Source organism: Taudactylus pleione, unplaced genomic scaffold (assembly GCF_031769625.1).
Source record: "Taudactylus pleione unplaced genomic scaffold, aTauple2 ptg000408l, whole genome shotgun sequence".
Lineage (NCBI taxonomy): Eukaryota > Metazoa > Chordata > Amphibia > Anura > Myobatrachidae > Taudactylus > Taudactylus pleione.
In genome coordinates, this window is record NW_028284810.1 from 9,353,934 (window position 1) to 9,378,111 (window position 24,178).

Here is a 24,178-nt window from a genome sequence, read left to right on the forward strand (position 1 = left end):
CACCCCTCCTGTGCAGGGAACAGGCACCATCCTCCAGTAATGAACCTAGCTCAAGATACATGGCCTCTCCCACCCCTCCCGTGCAGGGAACAGGCACCATCCACCAGTAATGAACCTAGCTCAAAATACATAGCCTCTCCCACCCCTCCTGTGCAGGGAACAGGCACCATCCTCCAGTAATGAACCTAGCTCAAAATACATGGCCTCTCCCACCCCTCCCGTGCAGGGAACAGGCACCATCCACCAGTAATGAACCTAGCTCAAAATACATAGCCTCTCCCACCCCTCTCCTGTGCAGGGAACGGGCACCATCCACCAGTAATGAACCTAGCTCAAAATACATAGCCTCTCCCACCCCTCCCGTGCAGGGAACAGGCACCATCCACCAGTAATGAACCTAGCTCAAAATACATAGCCTCTCCCACCCCTCCTGTGCAGGGAACGGGCACCATCCACCAGTAATGAACCTAGCTAAAGACCACAGGGCAAGTGGCACCAATAGAGACTAAAACACTAAAATGTAAAACATGGTTGGGGCCTTCCACAGGAATCGGTATATAATGCCGGAAGCTAATGATGAATACAGACGCCAGAAGACCGAAAGCTCTACATCCCGACTGGGGCTGGTAAGTACCCTAACCCTCCTAAGTCTCTCCGGCAGTGCCTAAACCTAAACCCAGCGGCTAATGCTAACCTGTCCCCGCTTACCTTCATTTGGGATGCCGGCTGTCGAGATCTTGGAGTCAGGATAAAGATAGGCGTCGGTATTTCGACGACCAAGTCGGGCTTTCCACGCCAGGAGTCTGGCCGCCGATAACTTAACTACATCCCCTTCCACAGGTTATAAAGTGGAATTGGAGAGGTGAGGGGACAATGTGATAGAAGTAGTGCATCCAAAGAAGCAGCAGCGATGCTATGAGCATACAACTCTGAACCAGGCCCATAATGTGCTTATCCCTGATTGTGCAAAGAAGACATCAATCAGACCTGCTGTCTGTATTCCTGCACAGCTTCATTTTGCACCATACTGCATACACAGCAACTTTCACTAAGCAAAAAGAGAGAACATTACCACTGTGGTCCATGCACAAGGCGCTCACAATCTATATACTGCTCTAGGTGGAGTATGAGGTCCCCAGCTGTCGTACATAAGTGGGAAAATCACTTCCTCAGTGTACGGTGTGGGGACCTGAAAGACATCCATCCGCATTAGGCCAGAAGCTGCACTGCAGAGGGGCTACTGTATATGTCCCAGAACAAGACATTAGGCATAACTACTGGATAACCACATGTGCCAAAATACAGGCACATACAATCACAAACCTGGTGAATTTTCAGGACAGATAAAAAAATATATACATAGAGGATAATGTATCTCTGTCCTATGCATTTCTGCAGTAAAGCTTTTCCCAGGAGCAGTCAAGTGTTGGTACAATGAGGAAGAAAACACCAGCTCTGATACTCGGCAAGAAAACATATTGACAATTATGCAGCAGTGGCTACGTGGAATACGGAGTGAGGATGGAGACAAATATAATTATATAACATTGCCCATCACAAATAGAGCCCGATTTACCTTTGCATTTTCTCTTTTCATCTCTTGCAGCTTGCGTCCATCTTTTATCTATGGGAAATATAGAAATCATTATCTCACAAGAGTGAAAACTTGAGGAACAACATCCTTCAATTTTATAGAAATACATTTGCTTGAAATTCACCAGAAATGATTCTTTGGACGGCAGGATTAAAGAAAGAGACAAAATACAAATAAAAAAGCACAACACCACACCCAAAACAGACAAAAATAGGATTTTTGGTACTCACTGTTAAATCTATTTCTTTTAATCCATCTGGGGGACACTGCTGACCACGGGGTGTATAGGGTGATGTGAGGTGTCAGTACAGCAAACTACACTTGTTTGCAGCTAAGCCCTCCCCTCTACATCCCATAAGCCTTACACGAGCTAACAGGACCTCAATAAAACTTTTTAAAGCCACAAAAGAGAGCCCAGCAATCAAAACACCCAAGCCTACTACCACACACTCAAAGAGTGAAGACACATGTAGTAGGGAGTGTCTACCAGATGGGTTAGCAGAAACAGATTTAACGGTGAGTACCACAAATCCTATTTTCTCTGTCATCTACTCTGGGGGACACTGCTCACCATGGGCACCTGTCAAAGCTGCTCCTATGGGAGGGTACGCTCAGTCACTGCAGCTGGCGCCCTTTTCTACAAAAACACTGAATTTCTAAAATGTGTAAATGTATGAACTTATGACTGGGTGGCTGCCTTGCATTATTGCTCCACTGACGCACCACACTGCATCACCCAAGAGGTGCTCACTGGTCTGGTAAAATGAGCTACAATACACTCCGGAACAGGAATGTGCTCTGAAACATACAACTGATGTATGGCCACAGTTTTTCGTCGCACTACAGGCATCTTGGACACAGGCCAACCTCTCGTGTGCCTCATACAGAGAGAAAAGACTATCCAACTGTCACAAAGGAGCCAAGCCATCCACATAGACCCGTAAGGTAAGCACAATATTCAGGAATGACAAGTCATTGCCGTCACCTGATGACAAATCCTGGGACAAAGCAGGAATAACAATTTTCTATTTAAATGAAAACAAGATAACAACTTTAATTGAAAAGACGGTATAGGCCTCAGAACAATCCTACTGTATCTTGGTGAAAAAAAATAAATAAATATGGAGACCGGGATAAAAGAGCTCTGACACAGGTCTTGCAGAAGAAATGACCACTAAGAAATCTACCTTCCACATGAGATAATTAAACTCCACAGAGTCCAGAGGCTCAAAAGGTGGTTTTTGTAATGTCACTAACACCAAATGAAGATCCCAAAGCACCACAGGTGGGGTGAAAATCCAATAACCCTTGAAGAAACGTCTAGAGAATGGACAGAGCCGAAAACAAACTCATTTTAAATCTTTGTTCATTCCATCCTGCAAAAGACGCGATAAATTTAATGCTGAAGTATGAACATGGTTCTCTTCTCACCACCAACATAAATCTTCCCTGAAATCCAAAGTCACCGCTCCACAACCAGAGACTAGTGTCCGTGGTTATTATTGTCCATATTTCTAAAATACAGGAGTCGCCTCTGACATAGCTAACTCTTGACCAGCCACCAAAGTAAGGGGACAACCTGAAGTAGTGAGTCTGCAGGTGAGGATATGATCTGGACCACCTGTCTAGCAAATGAGCATGAAATGTCAGAGAATAACAGCGTGTGTATGGTACCGCCTCAAAACAGGACACCTTAGCAATTGCAAGCACTGACACCGGTCTGCAAGCCAGTATCTTTGACACCTGTCTGCCTATGGTCAAGATATTGTCTTCCGGCAGGAGGACCCAGAAGGAACTGGTGTCAATCAGAAGGCCCAAGAATATAGGACTAGATTAAACTTGGGATAATTGCACATCCATCTGTAAGCCTCCAATGTCTGTATTGCCAAAAGTGAAGCACACTTGGCATTGATCAGCAGGTCGTCTGGGTATGGAATTACAATAACCCCTTTTGACAGCCATCACTGCCATGATCTTTGTAAAGATCCGTGGAGCCGTGGCCGAACCAAAAAGCAGCGCTCTGACCTGGAAATGGTTTTCCACCAACTGCAAACCTGAGTAAGCTGCGATGTCCTTCCCATATTAGGACATGCAAGTAAGTGTCTTTGATGTGTATAAGTGAAAGAAAGAGCACGCACCAGCATCTATTGGCGGTTGATCGTTGCAACTTTATGCAAATGATGATACAATCTCCTTCCCTTGTGTAGATCTATACGACCGAATGTGCAAGGTCTAAGACACCCACTTTTAGCATCCGTACACGCTGTTATACCAATTGGTGCACCTTATATGCCCCCATCGGTCACACCAACCAAACGTACACCAGCCCTATGGCATGTGCAGTTTCTCCGTCTGATAATGGCCTCCTATGTCTGACCCTGTGTATGCAGCTACTTGCATTGACATGCCTGCGACACTCCCATAACATGCAAAAGTGGTCCATTCAGTGAGCATTAGTTTCTAGCCACCTCCCAGTCACCACTCAAAAACATCCATCACTTTACTACTACATTTCAGATACCATCTGTCCAAATCGCAACTGTATCTTTGTGCATATACTGTGTAACGCATGCACTGTAGGACTGTCTAGAAATTTGTGTGCATAAACAGTTGCAAAGAAAATAAATAAAAAATAAAAAAATCGCTCATCTACATGAACATGCAGCTCTGAATCAGGCCCTTCATGCAGAATGTTGCTACTCACATGTATTGATTCAGAGGGGTAAATTTACTAAAGTTAGTTTTTTTGGAAGTTAGTTTATTTAGAAGTGAGTTTTAAAAGTGATGTTGTCCATAGCAACCAATCAGATTCTAGCTATTATCTTCTAGAAGGTGCTAGTTAAATGTTAAGTAGAATCTGATTGGTTGCTATGGGCAACATAACTTTTTAAACTCACTTCTAAAAACTCTCACTTTAGTAAATTTACTCGAGACTTTAAGTTCAGAATAGGCCAAAAAGGTAGATTAGATAGATCCGGTTTTTGAACAAAAGCCCACTGGAACAATAACGCCTGACTGCATTAATTTGAGCTGCATCAAGTTGAGCTGCCCATGAGGCTGCCACTGACTTAGCGGAATGAGCAATTACTACAGCAGGGGCAAAATATCTGCCGCAGAGTAGGTTAGGCGAATAATCAAGCAGAGTCATCTGGCTAAGGTCTGTTTAGAAGCTGGCAGTACCGCTTGTGAAATCAAACAGGACAAACAGAGAATCAAATCTGCCAAAATCTCTGTTCCCATCTATGTAAATCCGGAGAGGCCTTCTCAGACGAAGAACCCAGAAAGCTGGTACCACATTGTCCTGGTTAATGTGGAATAGAGATACAACCTTGGGTAGGTAACCCAAGCGAGCCTTCAAGACAGCCTGATCCAAAATGGAAGACATGAGTGGCTACAATCTTTGTTATCATGTGTTGAAATATATAATGCTTAAAAGCTATATTGCGTTGATGTAATACAGTTTATCAGAAGTTCTCAGCTATACTTACGGATACAATTAATTGCTCCTTAAAACTGTGAAAAAAGGAATCAATTGCTCTCGAGCAGATACCTGTATCAACAGTTTCCCTAGAAAAAGAAACAGTTAATTAGTTTGTTTACCAATTGTGCTTTAATGCTGCATTCCCACCTGAGGATATATATTGCTATGGTGGCCGCTTTCCCCAGCTGGTGTCCTGTGGGCTGCTATGTACAGTCTTCTTTCCAGGGGCCCTACCAATTCCGTATTACATTAATACAATCCACTTTTGTTAACCAACATTAAATATCTGTGGACGGAAGTGAGAGAGCAGGAAGGCATAACTTGATTGTGGTTTATGATTGGTCCTTCAGCTCAGACCCTATACACAATAGGAACAGCGCTGGGGGCAGAGTATATATAATGACTCACACAGCTGCAGGAGAGCAGAGTAAGTTAACTCAATAGCGTCTGGCTTCATTTTTTGTTTCTTCAGCTCAGACCCTCAAGGTTTCAGCTATGAGAGAAACGGAGGAGTCACGCGATCTGGTATGGAGGGAGGGCCCCTACGTGATAAGGGAGCTTTCACATTTATATATAAAAAAAAACCTTAGAATCATCCATTGTGCGCTTTATAGGGAGCACTGATGGGAAATATGTATGCCAAAAGTCTCCACTGCCCAACAGCAGAGTTACAATACAGACATGATAGGCGAGCTAACAAAGAAAGAGGATTAAATCCTAATCTAGTCAGTCCAAATACTCTGCAGTATCAGCTCCCCCCACAAAAACCAACACACAGAATCCCCCATGCCAGAGGATAAATCTCATTGGACAGTACAGTACAGTAGTTTTGTCTTGCATCTATAGTGTTAAGCCAGGTACATACTAGATGACATTTTAAACGTGTACATACTAGACGACAGACTACATTTTAAACAAATATACCGAAATCAACCGTTCGTTGTTGGCATCAGTAAATGTGTATGCCGGCTCCCCACCGAGTCCCGTTGCTATCGAGGTCGGAACACACTGGACATCGTCTAGTATGTACCTGGCATAGTGTCAACAGTGTGCACCCAACACGGTAGCTAGTAACGACAAATTCCCCCACTGCTTCCGTCCTCCCACTGTGCTGTAAAAGGTGTTTGTAGGTGGAGCAGAGCTCGGCCTGATATTAGTAGAAGTATAACATATGAATAAGACAACTTTCAGTTATGGAATACTCACTAAGGGAGTCATTAAAGATAAAGTGAGACAAGCTGCCCAAAAATGACTATGGTTATATGGCTTTGCAGTAATATAAATGTAAAACATACCTGTAGACATCAATCAGTTTCTTAGACTCAAAGAGTACAACATCTAGTTCAGTCAGGTCTCTGACAGACTTAAGCTCATATTCTGGATAGAAAACCTCCCCAGGAACGTCTTTCTTCTTGTCTAAATGTAAACACCAGTATCTTACTGTACATCAAGTGGAAGGCAAGTTATTGCAGATATAGGCCCGTACTCAATTGCCGGCGAAAAGTCCTGGACTTTTCGCATGCCGGAGATTTCGCAGTCATCGCTAGTTTTCCTTCTGGAAAAGTATTGCGGAAATCATGGAAAATCCACCTGCCGCAAACACCTGCAAAGACAAAAAACACCCTGGGCATACTTGGGGACCCCCTGGAGTCTATTTCACTAGTTTTTATGTTTGTCCCCCAACATTGCACTTTTTCGTCCCCAAAACGAAAGTACTTTTTTGGGGTGTTCTAATGTTTGTTTGTTTTTCACTTGTTTTGACGCAGTTTACCTTTGGGGGACTGTCCTAACACTGCGCAGGGGTTCCCGCAACTTTGCACCGCAAAACTGCACTTTTTTCCGCCTCCATTCAGAGGCAAATCTTTTCCGCCTATCTGAATGCATTGACTTTCCACTTAGGCGAAAAGTCATTGCAATTGAATTGGGCAGAAAGTTTCCGACAGGGGAAATGACGTCATCGGTGAAAACTTTTCGCCAAGAACGGCTTTTCGCCTGCAATTGAATACGGCCCATAGTATGTATAATTGTATAAAAAACATTATTAGTTGGTCTCCTTTCACTTTGTACCTCTCCTATTCGTAAGTGCTATGTGAAAAGTCTGTTCACGGCCAGTGAAGGGGATGAGTAGGGCTAGGGAGCTGCCCTTTTTAACTTTATTCCTTCTACCCTCTACTACAGTCTGCTTTACCCCATTGTCAGTCTCTGTACTCCATTTGGCCTCAGAGAAAATACTTAATCAGTTGAAAAAAAATAACTACGTTTAACAAGAAATAAGCTCAATAAATACTATAGGGGACCAAAATCCCGGGGCAGAGAGGTCCATGTCCCCCGTTTGACTTTGATATTACTATTTTGTACTTGCCAATAAATACTTTCCTCCAAACATCACCAGGAACAGTGAACACAAAATATTCAGTTATGGGGATACAGTTACATACCACATATACCCACTACAAGAGATGGACTGCAAGGAGGCCACTTTGCCCAAAACCACAGAGCAGCAAGACAGGCATGCAGCACAGCAGAGCATTGTATATTCCCGCAGCACATACCGCATACACATGCAGGGACTGCTCAGGAGTGGCCTCACTTTCTGCATAATACTCACTCCATGTGTCATAACATATATAGGCAGTATACATGTTTGAGGCTAGTTGGGAGAATGGGAGATGACACCAGCAGGGGAGCATAGAGGTAAATGTTGATGCATACACTCCTGCTATGCCTGGTGTATGTGTGGCAGATTATACAATGCCAACAGCACTGCACGGCTCTTACATGTTCTACAATACAAGTTGTGTCTATTGACCAGACTTCCCCGGGATCCCCTCTTGTGGTTTGTAATTACACAAGTCCATGAAGAAGATTTGGGGAGTGAGGAAGACTATTTTACTTATAGATATAGTAGAAGTCTGACAGTAGGTATTTCACTTATCGCTTCAAAGGACATATTACCATATGTGAGATCCAATGTGTTTCTATCTACAAGTGGATTTATATGATATAGAAGATTTACCTGTTTTGCTTGAAGTATTCAGGATTCTTCCATGAGGTTTTGCCTTCTTGGCAGACTCCTGCTGGACATAATAATAGTCATTATGGTCTATACTTAGACATAGGGATATAGTCAGATACATGATGAATAATAGGTAGAGCAGAACCCTATAAGACACCTGAAACTCCTCAAATTTTAGAATTGCCACCAAATTTCCTTAGTTTTCAAAAGGTGTTTAACATTAGTTCCTAAAACACAAGGGGCGGATTCTATCTAGTACGCAAGTAGCAATGTGCAAGGATCTCAGCTTTCAGCATACTGTGCATGTGCCAAAGATAGAAATCGGCATCTGCACGTGTGTCGGATAAGGCATCCACAGATGGACGGAGCTACTTAGTGGGTACGAATTGATCTCTTTGGTGACGGGACGCACTTTCCGTGAAATGGGAGATAACTAGGCAGCAACCAGGCCATTGCACAGTACTCTTCTGTGTCATGGGAGTGTCACTGGAGTGTGGTGGGCGTGTAAGCAGACTTCCTTGCCCGATCGTAGCTGGCAGACGGAGATGGGACTTCTCTTTCAGCCGGATCTTTTGCACCCAGCATAGTAATGATAACGGCTGCAGAAAGGTGGGCAGGATCGGCTTGCACATGCAGTCACACTGATTATGGTGGATTCTCACATTAGCATAAACTAGTAAGCAGGCTGCCCAGGCCGTACAGAAGAATATGAAATCAGGTCCCAGGTGTCTTATAATAGAGCTACTTATAAAATACTACTAAGGTTCAGGTACTTATCAGATCTGAAAATATTACTGATAAAACAGGATTGTGGAGGGTGATATTTCCCCACACACAGCAGACTTCCCAATGATAACAACAATAGTTTGCAGTCAGCAACAAACCATATGTGAGACGTCTCATGCTGGTCATGGTATAAGAACTTTATGGTAGGCGATTCGAGTTTTAGGTTTCATGCAGACAAAGTGTGTGTTCTAAAAGCAAATGTAAAAATCTGTAAGATGTATTTGGTAAAAATATAAATATATTTTAAATGTAAATATATATTAGTAATAGTATTAATCTCAGCTAGAACAGAATTGAGGAACAAAAATGTATAACCTATACATATATATATATACATACATATATAAACGACAGGCTCAATCCAGGGCACTCGACCACCTGGGGTGCCCTTGGTATGTGACCACACCATCTACATAAAAAATATATCATACAAACTCGGCATTCAAATGCTTTTCAAACTGCAACTCCTTTGAACATAGGGAAGCCACCGCTTCACGGTCATTCCCATCTAGTTTGTATGATATTTTTTACACACATACATACATATATATATATATATATATATATATATATATATATATATATATACATACACACCTTTTCTAATCATATCTGAAACCAAACAGATAAACTTGGTCACTGAAGCTGGCCACACAAGTGGGATGGTTGGAATGATAATCGTGTAATGCATGGTAGCAAATGATAAATGTTATTAAACCCTTGATTATTTAGTTCAGTCAAAAATGATACATTTTCCTGAAGCCTTTGAATTTTCAGTAAGATATCATTATTTAGTGTGCATACACTTCCAAATACAATAAAGACTGGCTACAAAAAACAAAAAATTTTTTTTTTCCTTATTGAAATTTTGAGGAAGTTGAATTGTTGTCTAGCACAAGAAGAAATACGATAGAAGGTGGGCAGCTGAAAATAGAAAATATATATACCACTTTGTAGCCTTTATTGATATGCATTAAATTGAGTTATCTGAGTAATAGCTTAACCACTTAACTGACGATTCTTTTTTCTAAAAACCGCTCCAAAATTGTCTGTTTTGTTTTTTTTAGTGAATTAGGTGAGGAACATCCATTTTAACTTATTTAAAATGGTTTCATAAAAAAAAATAATTTTTTTTAAGTTTTTTTTTTTTTTTTTTAAATCGGGTTTTCAAATACCGGAACATCGGAAACATTGTGATCATCGCGGCGTTCAATTTGAGACCGGATCCAGGCACCAGGTACGTAAGGGGAGTGAGGGGGAAGTTTACTTACTTTTCCCCAGCGGGTGCTCAGTTCTGCAGGCGCTGGGTAGGGGGTCCTGCTTTGCTGACTGATCAGCAGTGATCGGCAGCACAGCAGACAGAGGGGGAGAGGGTGCTGGCAAGCAGAGGGACCGGAAGCTTACATCCATGCCAGGCAAGTGGTTAATATGGTGAAATATTAAAATGGGAAATAAAGACCAATAAAAGTGTTACAAAATTACCGTAAATACTCGAGTATAAGCCGTGTTTTTCAACACATTTTTTGTGCTGAAAAAGCACCCCCTCGGCTTATACTCGAGTCATGCCCGCATGGTACGCTGCTGAGTAGCGTACCATGCGGGCCGCGGTGCAGACTGTGTCACTGTGACACAGCTGCACCGCGTGTGTAGCGCTGACCGGACGGAGTTCGGTCAGCACTACACACTGCCAAACACACAGCCGCCGGAGCCGGCAGCTATGTGTTTGTATAATCAGCAGCCGCTGAGAGTCTGTCAGACTCTCAGCGGCTACTGCTGCTCCCACTGCGGGAGTCATCTTCCGGCTCCCGCAGTGGGTAATGGGAGAGACGTCGTCATGACGACGTCTCTCCCATTATGCAAAGCGGCGGAGGAGCCTGTAGCAGCGTCGGGACCAGGAGCGGGGTTACAGGTAAGTGTTTGTTTTTTTTACATTTCTTTCTACTGGGGGGGTACTACCGGGGGGTACTACCAGGGGGGGGGGGGTATCGCTACTGTGGGCACTACCAGAGGGGGGGGATTAATAATGGGGGAACTACCAGGGGGGGGATGTTGCTACTGGGGGCACTACCAGGGAGGGGGGGAATACTGGGGGCACTACCAGGGAGGATGTTGCTACTGGGGGCACTACCAGGGGGGGTTAATACTGGGGGCACTACCAGGGGGGGATATTGCTACTGGGGGCACTACCGGGGGGGGGGGGGGGGGGGATTAATACTGGGAGCACTACCAGGGGGGGATGTTGCTACTGGGGGAACTACCAGGGGGGATTAATACTGGGGGCACTACCAGGGGGGGGATATTGCTACTGGGGGCACTACCAGGGGGGGGATATTGCTACTGGGGGCACTACCAGGGGGGGGATATTGCTACTGGGGGCACTACCAGGGGGGGGATATTGCTACTGGGGGCACTACCAGGGGGGGGATATTGCTACTGGGGGCACTACCAGGGGGGGGATTAATACTGGGGGCACTACCAGGGGGGGATATTGCTACTGGGGGCACTACCAGGGGGGGTATTACTACTGGGGGCACTACCAGGGGGGGATATTACTACTGGGGGCACTACCAGGGGGGGATATTACTACTGGGGGCACTACCAGGGGGGGATATTACTACTGGGGACAGTACCAGGGGGGGATTACTACCAGTAGCTGCTGCATTTCCCACCCTAGGCTTATACTCGAGTCAATAAGTTTTCCCAGTTTTTCGTGGTAAAATTAGGTACCTCGGCTTATATTCGGGTCGACTTATACTCGAGTATATACGGTAGATTAATATATACAATATATACAACCAGAAAAAAGACCCTATCTAATCATCCTACCATACCATCCTGATGAAAATCCTATGATTGAAACGTTAAAGTAAACTACAGAGGTTTCCATAACCAAACTTAAAAGTGGTTTTTTTTCGAGTGCCGCTGTCACTTTGTGTACAGTACATGTGTTTGCTTTTGCAGAGGGCACCCAGCTTACTGATAAGAGGAAGAGTACCAAGCCCATGCTGTATGTATATATATGTGTATGTATGTATGTGTATATACATATATATATATCTTTTCTAATCATATCTAAAACCAAACAGATAAACTTGGTCACTGAAGCTGGCCACACAAGTGGGATGGTTGGAACGATAATCGTGTAATGTGTGGTAGCAAATGATAAATGTTTAAAAATGTCTACAAACTGGAATTTCAACATGTTGGGTAAATAAAACATATTTGATTTTTCCAAACCAACAAGCTAATTTACCACTCCAGTGTGGGATAGAGTTGAAAACTTTACTCTCAAAAGAACAGTTCGCCTACTCCGCATATAAAAATAAATGATTAAAGAAAAAAAAGAAAAAATGAAGAATGTACAGGGGGCTGCACCCACTTTTTAATTAGCACTGGCTACCCAAAAAAAAGTGGCTGGGGAAGGCTGGAACCATGGATGTGGGGGACCAACATATTGCGGGTAGCCCCCCTACGGTTTGACTAGACCGGACTAGAAAAGCCCAGTGCTGGTTACCCTGAAATCAGGGGGGACCCAATGTCAGTTTTTCCCTAGATTTTTTTGGTAACTAGCAGTAGGCTGAATGCACCAGTGCTGGTACAAATTGGGGGGACCCTCACCCTTTTATTATAATATTTAATTTTCTTCTTTATTGAACATGCAGAAGTAGGCACACAGTGTCTGTCTACTTGTGTGACATCGGATAATAATTTGGTTGGATAGAAGATGTGATCAGTTGGCTGCTCTGAGGGTGTTGTAGAGAGGACCCTTTATGAATGTTTAGATGGTCAGACAAGTTGTTCAATTAGACAAAAGTGTATGGCCAGATGCGGCCTTGAATAAAGATGACAGTTATTAAAATGTAAGAAAAAAAAAAAGGTGTATGTGCTTATGCCCAGTAGTCTTGTCATGGTAGAAACTGCATTGTCCAGCATAGTAACTTCTTCTTGTGTACAATGTGCCAGATTCCGAGATTTATCCTAATGCAATCGCAGCTACGATCTTTTACAGATTACATCAGCGAAAATATGCTAATGTCTTCCAAAGCATAAGGACGCTCACTACTGACTTCTCATTCGTCTGAAGACGTGCATCAGCGTAAACATCGGTAGTAGCGCAGATCGGGCGACCACGCAGCTTCTGAGTAAAGTCTGACCTGTCTCAAACACTGCGTCTCTCGTGACATGCTGAGAGCTCTCATGCTGCGAAGGAGATTGCAATGGTAATTTATGCACGTCCATGAAACAGCATTTAAATGGTCCCGACATGCCTGTGTTTCCCTAGCCACCCCCGTTACCGCCACCAAATGCTGACTTCCTGTCACTCACTTTGCGAGTGAATCCTCTAAGCGTAATCGCAAACGAATGCTGCGCATACGCAGTGCGGCTTTCACACATGTGCAATGGCTAAAAAAAACGCTCAATCTGTGTACATACATCGGCATTACGTAAATTTCTGAATCAACCCCAATGTCTTCATAAAAGTGCACATACATCAAGTGAACAAACAAAAACACACAATAGAAATGTAGTGTTCCCGCTAGGCTGTTTTAGAGGGGCGGAGCGACCTGCCCTTGTGGTGGCGTGCTGCGGAAACAGCCGTCCCTAACTGCAGGCCGCAGTGTCCTTTGGGGGGGTTGGGATGTGTTTCGGCATCTATTCACACAGCAGGGAGAGCTAAGGGGCAACCCAGCATCTCTGAGTGATTGGCACGCCCCCTACAGTGATGCAAAGGGGATGCGTCTCAAGGTCACGCCCCCTTTATGATTGCCCACGCACCTATGGCGCACGCAGAAGTGCCCTTTTTAGATAACTGCCCTGTCCTGCCTAGAGTGAACACTAGAAATGTTAATAAGACGTTACACACCCTCTGTGACTTGTCTGTTACAGCACCAGGCCTCGGCGCACTGCGCTTAGGAGTGGTCACACTTTGGCTTTTCGATGCAGCTTTGTTCTGTCTTATACTGAAACATGAAAATAAAATGTTTAAACAGTATCAAATATTTACAGATCAATACAGAGGAGACAACAGCCTGATGATTACATCTCTCTTTGTTTTTCTTGCCTTAATGATGAATGTCTCACCAAAACAACCCGCTTCATTTTAGTTGGCAGAAATATCTTTAAAAAATAGTAATCAGACACTATTGTGACTTCTCCTGCACAAAATGCACAGGATGTATCAGTGGTCTAACGTTTCCAATGCTATTAATTTCTCTTTATAGAATACAGATGTAAAATCCCCAGAACAGTAACCATTCATGCTGGGACTCAGAAACAGAGGCAACACAATGCTGTGGGACAGGGCTGCACTGCAGCCAGCTGGGGCTCAGGAGACAACCCCAAAAGTACAGAAATGGTGGGAGGGAAATATTATTTGTGCAAATCTCTTTAATGTCCTTTTATGTCCTTTTATCTAGAGAATTCGCGAGACTGACTGAGCAAGCTTTCAATCACCATTATTCTTGTGTGCTAACCACTGTCGCCTTTTCACCCTCATACAAGGTGATCTTACCTTTTATTTTGGAGTACAGGTTGTGTAACTGGAGAGATCTGTCTTGCGGACACCTGCTTAGGAGCCAGGGGCTCGTTGTCGGGGGAAAGGGGCTCATCCTCATCAGCAAATACAGCTGTACTATGAAATGGTGGATCTAAGAGGGGGGGGGGGGGTAAAAACATAAAATTACCATACATTTGTAAATTTAATAGAGGAAATCAGAAATATAATGCATCCACCAGTGTCCTGTAAGCATATGAGGTGTCAGTCAGTACCACTGACCCAATACAAGTTAATCCTGTATAGAAATATAAGGAGGTATAGCCCCGTACGGCGGCATGTGGCCAGCCTTAGCCATCCGCTGTCTGGAGATGTGCTTCTAGCATTTTGCTAATGATAAAGGAGGAGGCTGCTGCACGTCTCAAAATAAAAATAAAAGGGACGGATCAGTTGTGAGCGGGATAAAGACGGCACAGGGACAAGTGACACATTACTCTAATACAAAACCTGTTTTTTTTGTATTATCAATGTCTGGCTAAAAAGAAGTCACATTTGCCATAATGTAATCTGTACAGATCAGCATCATTCCATGTACTACATCCACTCCACGTAATGTGACAGTCATGGATCTAAAGAGCAGTAAACTGTAAACTTACCGGCATGATTAAAGCTATAACACCGGCACGGGTCTAATGCTCTAAGTAGCCTTACACCCATGCTGGGATCCCAGCGCTGGCATTGCGAGGTACTGCAGGCATACTCCCTGTACACACAGCGAGGTACTGCAGGCATACTCCCTGTACACACAGCGAGGTACTGCAGGCATACTCCCTGTACACACAGCGAGGTACTGCAGGCATACTCCCTGTACACACAGCGAGGTACTGCAGGCATACTCCCTGTACACACAGCGAGGTACTGCAGGCATACTCCCTGTACACACAGCGAGGTACTGCAGGCATACTCCCTGTACACACAGCGAGGTACTGCAGGCATACTCACTGTACACATAGCGAGGTACTGCAGGCATACTCACTGTACACATAGCGAGGTACTGCAGGCATACTCACTGTACACATAGCGAGGTACTGCAGGCATACTCCCTGTACACACAGCGAGGTACTGCAGGCATACTCACTGTACACATAGCGAGGTACTGCAGACATACTCACTGTACACATAGCGAGGTACTGCAGGCATACTCACTGTACACATAGCGAGGTACTGCAGGCATACTCACTGTACACATAGCGAGGTGCTGCAGGCATACTCACTGTACACATAGTGATTGTCGACCTCCTGTACCCAACAAATCAAATTTTTTTACAAAACTAGAAGTGGCTAAAGTTATATTTGTGAATATGGGGCTAAGAAGATTAGTAATTAAAATATGACATGTATAGAATATGCCGTAGGATCCTTCTTTAAATATGGACTTTAGCTACTGTATCCAAATACATTAAGTAGTCGACTTCATTTGTGAAATCGCTAACAAATTAGTAATGACAGTTTTTTTTGTTAACTTGGCCAACAATGTTACTGAATCTATTACCATTAACGAGCTGCTAGATTCAGGCTGCACAGGGCCTAATCCTACTAGTGGTAAACAAGTGTGGATCTGCACCATCCCTGCAGGGTACACAAGGTTAGGGGATGCAGGGCCTGATTCAGAGTTGCTGTGAGCTGTGAACAGATACTGCCGTTCTCCACACTGCGCAAGCTCTGCAGCCGAGAGTGCACAACTTTCAGCAATTCATAGTTGTAAATAACTCCACATGCGAATGAGTGGGTGTTACTGGGCGTTTGCACGTAGGATAAGGGTTCTGAAGAGGAGTCAAAGGCGCGTAGGTGGAGGATGACTTTCACATGCGAATGGAAAGAAATGGTGCAGTTGTATAGACGAGGCCAAATCTTGAAGATCTGCATTTATTTCAGAGCACATAATGTAAATGGATTGGGTATGGGATCCCGGCGGTCAGAATACTGCCGGTCAGAATACAGACAGCGGCATCCCCACAGTCAGAATCCAGACACCATCAGGTAAGCACCCGAATGCTAGTTCAATCCCCTAACCCAGGGGTTCTCAAACTTTTTTGCTCTGGGACCCCATCTAACAATAAAAATTATTACAGGACCCCAGCAAGTTACTGCAGAATGACTGCCACACTTGCGTTGTCAGCAGACCGCTCATGCACAGTAGCACTATGGAGACGCAGTAGACTATGGAAACTGAATTGAGGTATCTGCTAATGCAGGGGCAGAACTATGGGCGATAATGGAGGCGCCTCCTCTATTGCCCACAATATAGTCACTCCACTTAAGGCTATTCTATATTAGTGTTTTTGTGCATAAGTCATAGATAGATATGCACCACATTTATTTTCCATTTTGTTTTAGGCTGGCACAAAAATAATAACTTGCCTCCTGGCATCTGGTATGAACTTACACCACTGCGCTAATGCGATCATTTCATTTAGACATTGCAGGGACGAGCTCCTTTCAAAGTCCCTGTCCCTGCAAGGTGAGGCAGAGAGTGACTGGGGAGGCAAAGGGTGACGTAGGAGGCAGTGGATAACAGGAAGAAGCTGTGGGTGACACCGAGAAACAGTGGGTGATGGTGGCAGAGGGTGGCATGAAAAGGCAGAGGGTGACTGGGGGGGAAGCAGTGGGTGGCAAGGAGCAGCATAGGGTGTCAGGAAAGACAGTGGGTGACTGGGGAGGCAAAGGGTGACATAGGAGGCAGTGGGTAACAGGGAGAACGAATGGCTCACATGGGGAGGCAGAGTGTGACAGGGAAAGACAGAGGGTGGCATGGGGTGATTGGAGCAGCAAAGGGTGGCAGAGAAGACAGTGAGTGACTTGGGATGTAGTGGGAGGCTAAGGGTGACATAGGACACAGTGGGTAATAGGGAGAAGCAGTGGGTGACAGGGGGTAGGCAGAGGGTGTCGGGTGACGGAGAGGCAGTGGGTGGCAGGGAGAAGCAAAGGATGGCATTGGGTGAGGGGGAGGCAGTGGGTGGCAGCAAGAAGCAGTGGGTGACAGGGGGGGGAAGTGGGTGAAAGAGAGAAGCAGTGGGTGGCAAGGAGCAGCATAGGGTGTCAGGAAAGACAGTGGGTGACTGGGGAGGCAAAGGGTCACATAGGAGGCAGTGGGTAACAGGGAGAACGAGTGGCTCACATGGGGAGGCAGAGGGTGACAGGGAAAGACAGAGGGTGGCAAGGGGTGACTTGATGACAGGTAGAGACAGGGTGATAGGGGGGAGGCAGATCATGGCATGGAAAGGCAGAGAGTGACTGGGGAGGCAATAGGTGACATAGGAGGCAGTGAGTAATAGGGAGAAGCAGTGAGTGACAGGGGGAGGCAGAGGGTGATGGAGATGCAGTGGGTGGCAGGGAGAAGCAGAGGATGGCAGTGGGTGAGAGGAGGCAGCAGTGGGTGGCAAGGAGCAGCAAAGGGTGGCAGGGAAGACAGTGAGTGACTGGGGATGTAGTGGGAGGCTAAGGGTGACATAGGACACAGTGGGTAACAGGGAGAACCAGTGGGTGACAGGGGGAGGTAGTAGATGAGAAAGACAGAGAGTGCAGTGCGTTTCAAGGGGGAGGCAGTGGATGACAGGGGGGAGGCAATGGGTTTTTAATAAATTTGTTTTTTTCTGTTCCCCCCCCCCTCCAGTTCCCACACTGTGTGCTCCCCAGTCCCCTCATTCCTCCTCCTGCTTAAGTTTCTTCTCCCTAAACAGCAATCAACACACATTCTGTGTCCTCCCACCCTGGCAGCAGCGGTCCCCCAGGCTGCACTTACTTAACATCTGCACAGACTGCAGAGAGAGTCTGGCAGCTGGCTCCTCTGAGTCTGTCTGCTGCTGAGGCTTGCTGCCTGTGTGTCAGTTTTTGCTGCTGGGCAGGAGGACAAGAGAAGCTGAGCACTGGGGTGGGACGGGGCTGCCTGATGACTCCTCGGATCTCTCAGCCAGTGATCCGAGGAGTCTGAAATAACAGACAGTTCAACTGGTTTCACTCTCCTCAGAGAGGTCATCAACCTCACCCCATGTGAGTCGCGACCCCAAGCTGGGATAGCCGCGACCCACTTTGGGGTCACGACCCACAGTTTGAGAACTGCTGCCCTAACCCTACCCTCCTTGGTGCCTGAACCTAACCTCCCCCCCTAGTGCCTAGGCCTAACCCCCACCCTAAACCTAACCTCCCCCTTAGTGCCTAACACTAACCCCAGATGCTTACCTTCGGGATGCTGACTACCTCCCAATGTAAATATATATTTAAATTTACTGTGACAGATGTATGCACACCAGGCAGCTGTACAGATGTGTCCTTATACATCTTTGCTGCAGTCACACTTAGTCCCTCTTGGCGTACCAGGTCCTGCGAGAGGCTGCTAGTGCCGGGTGTATTTTTTCACCGCAAAAGCGTCTAAGTCACAATGTGATGAGACTAGTACTCACCAGCAGACTGTGCTGATTAATCTGATATGCAACACTTGTATATCTGTGTGCACCCGAGTCTGCAAATCTGTATACCAAGTGCCACAATGTAGCGGCCCCAGCTTTATTCATTCCAAGTTCCACTGTGCTTCATATACAGACTCGGGTGCACATAGATATACAAGAGTCACATATCACATTAATCAGCACAATCTGCTGGTGCTTTATATACAGACTCAGGTGCACACAGATATACAAGAGTCACATATCACATTAATCAGCACAGTCTGCTGGTGCTTCATATACAGACTCAGGTGCACACAGATATACAAGAGTCACATATCACATTAATCAGCACAATCTGCTGATGCTTTATATACAGACTCAGGTGCACACAGATATACAAGAGTCACATATCACATTAATCAGCACAGTCTGCTGGTGCTTTATATACAGACTCAGGTGCACACAGATATACAAGAGTCACATATCACATTAATCAGCACAGTCTGCTGGTGCTTCATATACAGACTCAGGTGCACACAGATATACAAGAGTCACATATCACATTAATCAGCACAGTATGCTGGTGCTTCATATACAGACTCAGGTGCACACAGATATACAAGAGTCACATATCACATTAATCAGCACAGTCTGCTGGTGCTTCATATACAGACTCAGGTGCACACAGATATACAAGAGTCACATATCACATTAATCAGCACAATCTGCTGGTGCTTCATATACAGACTCAGGTGCACACAGATATACAAGAGTCACATATCACATTAATCAGCACAGTCTGTCGCTTTGCAGCAAAAAAAGATAATGTTCAGCAAAAAAATTACACCCAACACTAACAGAGTAGCATGGTGGCTCAGTCACGCCAGGCAAATTGCGCTGGGCGGCGTATTGAGGCTAGATGTATGAGGACACATCTCTATATAAACTATCTATATAAGAGACATTCCTCTCACATCCACTCATTCATCCCAGCATTAATGCCCCCCACCACACAGGAAGAACCCAGGATGAGTGGCAGGGGTGGTATTTATACCACACACCAGTGATCAAAGTACCTTATAACGTGGCAGGGTCTCATTATTGTTTCATAGGGAGGGATGAGAGAAGACTTGGCTGGATGGACTGGTATATGGAAAATGTGCCGGTTATTACACTATTGAGCACTGTTTAAGTCAGGGGTGGGGAACCTTTTTTCTGCTGAGGGCCATTTTGATATATATAACATTATTTGCAGGCCCGGCACAGGCCACGCCCCCTCCATGTGACATCACATGGGGCGGGGCCACAATTGCAGGTGATTACAGCAATGCCCAAAGCATCCTTAGGATGCTCCGTGGAGCTGTAGGGGCAGCAGTGTGACCGTCTGACGCACCCTAAGGACACTCCAGGCGGCACTGCTGTATAGATTCTGGCTGCAGGGTGCTATTCTAGGCATCTTTCTAACCAGATGAGGCTAGCAGAAAAAAGCTCAGAGGGCCAAACCAAATGATCTCACGGGCCTTATATGGCCCCCGGGCCTGAGGTTCTCCATCCCTGGTTTAAGGGAATGGCTGTAGTAAGATGACAGCAGCACTCACCTTTACAATGCACCTTTTATTGTACCTTGCACAATGATGGACAAACCACAGCCAGAGCCAGGTGGCTGAGCTATATGCTAGTAATAAGTGACTGCACACATCTCAATGCAAACTTATTTTCTCTGTAATAGGTTTAGCTGGTGCCTTGTTTTCACTCAATTCTATAACATTGTCATCCCCATAGACTACAGCGATGTGTCACTTTCCATTAGGAGTACTCAGGTCTTCTCAGGCAAACTCAGGCATTGCCTTTACATCCTATAGTTATGTCACCATTACAGTCACTGACTGTGTGTAGCCTACTCACTGAAAGACTCCTCCTCTTCCTCCCCCTGCATAGCATCACCCGGCTCCTGTAAGATGGCAGAGAGGTCAGCATGAGCGCCCACTTTCTTCAGCACTGGAGCCTTCTGTTTCTTGCCCTCAGTCTCCGTAACATTATTAGCATCGGTCTACAAAGAAAGGATAACATATATATTTAAAGAATACAGTTAATGTTATCAACCTAAATGTAATAAATGGAGAATATATTTAGGCAACCATATTTACCGGCAACAGGTAGGTTCTAGCAGCCAGCCTGTCCGATACTAGTGATCAGATGACGTACATACAGACATTATGAATATTGAGAGATTGCTAAATTGATATGATTGCAGAATTTAGGAACTGGTCTGTTATCAACAGTTAAGAGGAGGATAATTTCAACCATAATACAATCAATGTAGAGAACTCCTGTTGTGGGATTAGGAGGTTATTATACCCCTGAGTTTGATCCGCATAACACGCATTAGCTGGCAGTAATAGCACTGCCAACTACTCACTGCTAATAACACATTAAACCCAGCTATAAGATTAGCGATCGGCACACACCGGTCAATATAACTGCTGGTTCAGCAACATCATTAATCATTTTAGGGGATTCCCACAAAACCACAACAAAAAAATATAACATGCTTATGTCAATATGTGTCACTGGCAAGACTATAGGAGTATAATATTATACCTTACAGGTGTACCGTATTTGAAATGGTAAATAGTATTTCATGTCTGAGTCACCGCATGGCACCAGATACAACACTTTGCTTCAATTTATCATCTCCCACTGTAATAAACTAATTTTATCTTGCAATACAATATTCTAAAATATTGATAATACTTCTACATATCAGAGGTGAATGAATGTAGGGAATGGTATAATAAAAACAGGGCACATAAAGTGGAATTATGTCAAGTGCAAAAGTGTTACAGTACGCCGAGAAGCAGTGCAGAAATGTGCAAACATGCAAATGCTCTTACAGAAACCACTTCACCTCAAAATCAAGGTGACGGCCTCCTGGACTTAAAGTGTCCAATTCAAATAGGATTTTCATTTCAGACTTAGGGCCTGATTCAGAGCCGAACGCTGACCAGAGCGCTCGCTCTGAATCATGGCCCTCCTCCATGAAAATGGAGCGTCCTCCTGGACGCTCGCATAGCTGTGGGTGACCACTCACAGCTATAGCGAGCGTCCATGATGATGGTCGCGATGGTCTTGACCATCGGGCTTGCGACGGATACCTTGCGGTAGGGTCTTGCTGCCGCAAGCCCTGGAGTGATTTTGGCTCTATCAGAGCCAAAATCACTCTCACTGACATCACTAGTGATGTCAGTGGGGCCGGCTTCAGACGGTAGGCGTTCCCATGGGAACGCCTCCGTCTGGCAGCCACGCCCACCAAAGGGGGCGTGCTGTCAATCAACATCGACAGCACGCCCCCTTTGGTGCGAGACCCGGAGCGACGGAGAGCCCGTCGCTGTCCGGGTCTCACGCATGTGCACGACGGAGCTCCCTCCATCGTGCGCATGCGCAGTGGGGCAACATCGACCCGCTTGCAAGCGTCCTGCGCTCGCGAGCGGGTCTGAATGACCCCCTTATCCAATTGTTTGGCTAGGTCTCTCCTATGCACTTTTAATGACACAGGGCCTGATTCAGAGCCGGACGCTCTGAACGAGCACCCGCTCTGAATCAGGGCGTTTTTTTTCTTTTTTTGTAGCGGCCTCTTGGACGCTCGCATAGCTGTGGGTTACCACCCACAGCTTATGCGAGCGTCCATGATGATGGTCGCGATGGCCATAGCAACATCGTGAATAACCATGCATGTGCTGGCGGCTATACCGGACGTGACGAGGTCACAGAGGAGGCGGTGCCGCGAACATTAGAATACTCTGGCAACTCCGGATGTGACGTCAGATTTGTTAGATACATGGGTCCGGAGCAGCAAGTGATCATGGACTTTGTAGTTGATCTATGTATAGAGATCAGCTGCGCCGGCACTTTCTCAAAAAGGCATAGGTATACATAAATGGTGCATATAACAAGACCTGGTGTAGGGGTGTCCCGCACTGTCAGGGGCATCCTGTATCTGTTCCGACATACGTTTCGCCTGGAGGCTTGATCATTTATGTATACCTATGCCTTTTTGAGAAAGTGCAGCAGTTGGTCGCTATGATTGCATAGAGGTGGCTCATATTAGAAAGGGTAATTTAACCCTCCCATTGCCATCGGCTATTTGACTCTGCTACTTTTGGACCCTAACTGCACTGTTTATATTCATTATACCAAGTGACCCTGCTCAACTACTATTAACCCTGTAGTACTACACTAATACAGCAGTCTGAGTACGAGTTATTGAATATTGATTTGTCATACACTGTGTAACTGTACTCAGGCTGAATTATTTATGATATAGCATATCTTTACTGCACATAATAGACCTGAGATCACAGGTCCTATGTTTCATTTGAAGTTACTATTGTGGATGTTTCAACACAGTGTTTTCTCTATTGTACTATTTCTATACCCGCCCAGTGGTTCCCATACCAGCTTTATAATTCTCTCATTGGTTGTCCAATACCGCACGGCAAGACAACTAACAGCAGAAATTGGGGTTGATGACGACACTGCATGACTTTTGTTTTGTGGGATCACTAGCAGATCTCTCACTCCCTCTCCTCTGCAGCTTGTATGAGACTGAGCAGCAGAGCCTATGGGCAAACTGGTTATCCCCACTTATCTATATCTTTCTCTAAATCCTAATCATCACATAATGATGTTTGAACATCGATTACCTTTGTGAGGATTTTAGAATGATATCATTGATATACCCAATGTACAATCATCCTCTTTTAAGATGATCTCATACCGTATTCACAGTGATTTAGGTACTTGTACCAGCATACTTTCTTTACATTCCCAGTGGTTTTTCATACCAACCTATTGATTTTCTCATTGGTTGTCTGATGCAATTAAGCAAGACAACCGATAGTAGAAGTTAGGGTTGATGATGTTGACTGCTACTTCCAGGGGTTACAGCACTAGCAGCTCTCTCACTCGCTCTCCTCCACTCCTGTGTGTGATAGGGAGCAGCAGAGCCTAGCTGCAGTATCTTACATCCCCTTACTCCTGTGTGTGATAGGGAGCAGCAGAGCCTAGCTGCAGTATCCTACATCCCCTTACTCCTGTGTGTGATAGGGAGCAGCAGAGCCTAGCTGCAGTATCTTACATCCCCTTACTCCTGTGTGTGATAGGGAGCAGCAGAGCCTAGCTGCAGTATCCTACATCCCCTTACTCCTGTGTGTGATAGGGAGCAGCAGAGCCTAGCTGCAGTATCTTACATCCCCTTACTCCTGTGTGTGATAGGGAGCAGCACAGCCTAGCTGCAGTATCTTACATCCCCTTACTCCTGTGTGTGATAGGGAGCAGCAGAGCCTAGCTGCAGTATCCTACA

At 45.3% G+C, this 24,178-nt stretch overlaps 1 protein-coding gene across 3 annotated transcripts in view; it reads right to left on the reverse strand.

The window, feature by feature from the left end:
• CENPU (centromere protein U) overlaps window positions 1–24,178 on the reverse strand; it is a 42,670-nt gene that overhangs the window by 13,751 nt on the left and 4,741 nt on the right. For all 3 annotated transcript variants that reach the window (XM_088446959.1, XM_088446956.1, XM_088446957.1), the window contains exons 4-10: window positions 20,722–20,866; window positions 14,390–14,525; window positions 13,742–13,838; window positions 8,092–8,149; window positions 6,371–6,491; window positions 5,083–5,161; window positions 1,577–1,624 (exon numbers count right to left, since the gene is read on the reverse strand). In XM_088446959.1, the coding sequence (XP_088303085.1) occupies window positions 1,577–1,624; window positions 5,083–5,161; window positions 6,371–6,491; window positions 8,092–8,149; window positions 13,742–13,838; window positions 14,390–14,525; window positions 20,722–20,866 (684 nt within the window). The remainder of the gene's footprint in view (window positions 1–1,576; window positions 1,625–5,082; window positions 5,162–6,370; window positions 6,492–8,091; window positions 8,150–13,741; window positions 13,839–14,389; window positions 14,526–20,721; window positions 20,867–24,178) is intronic.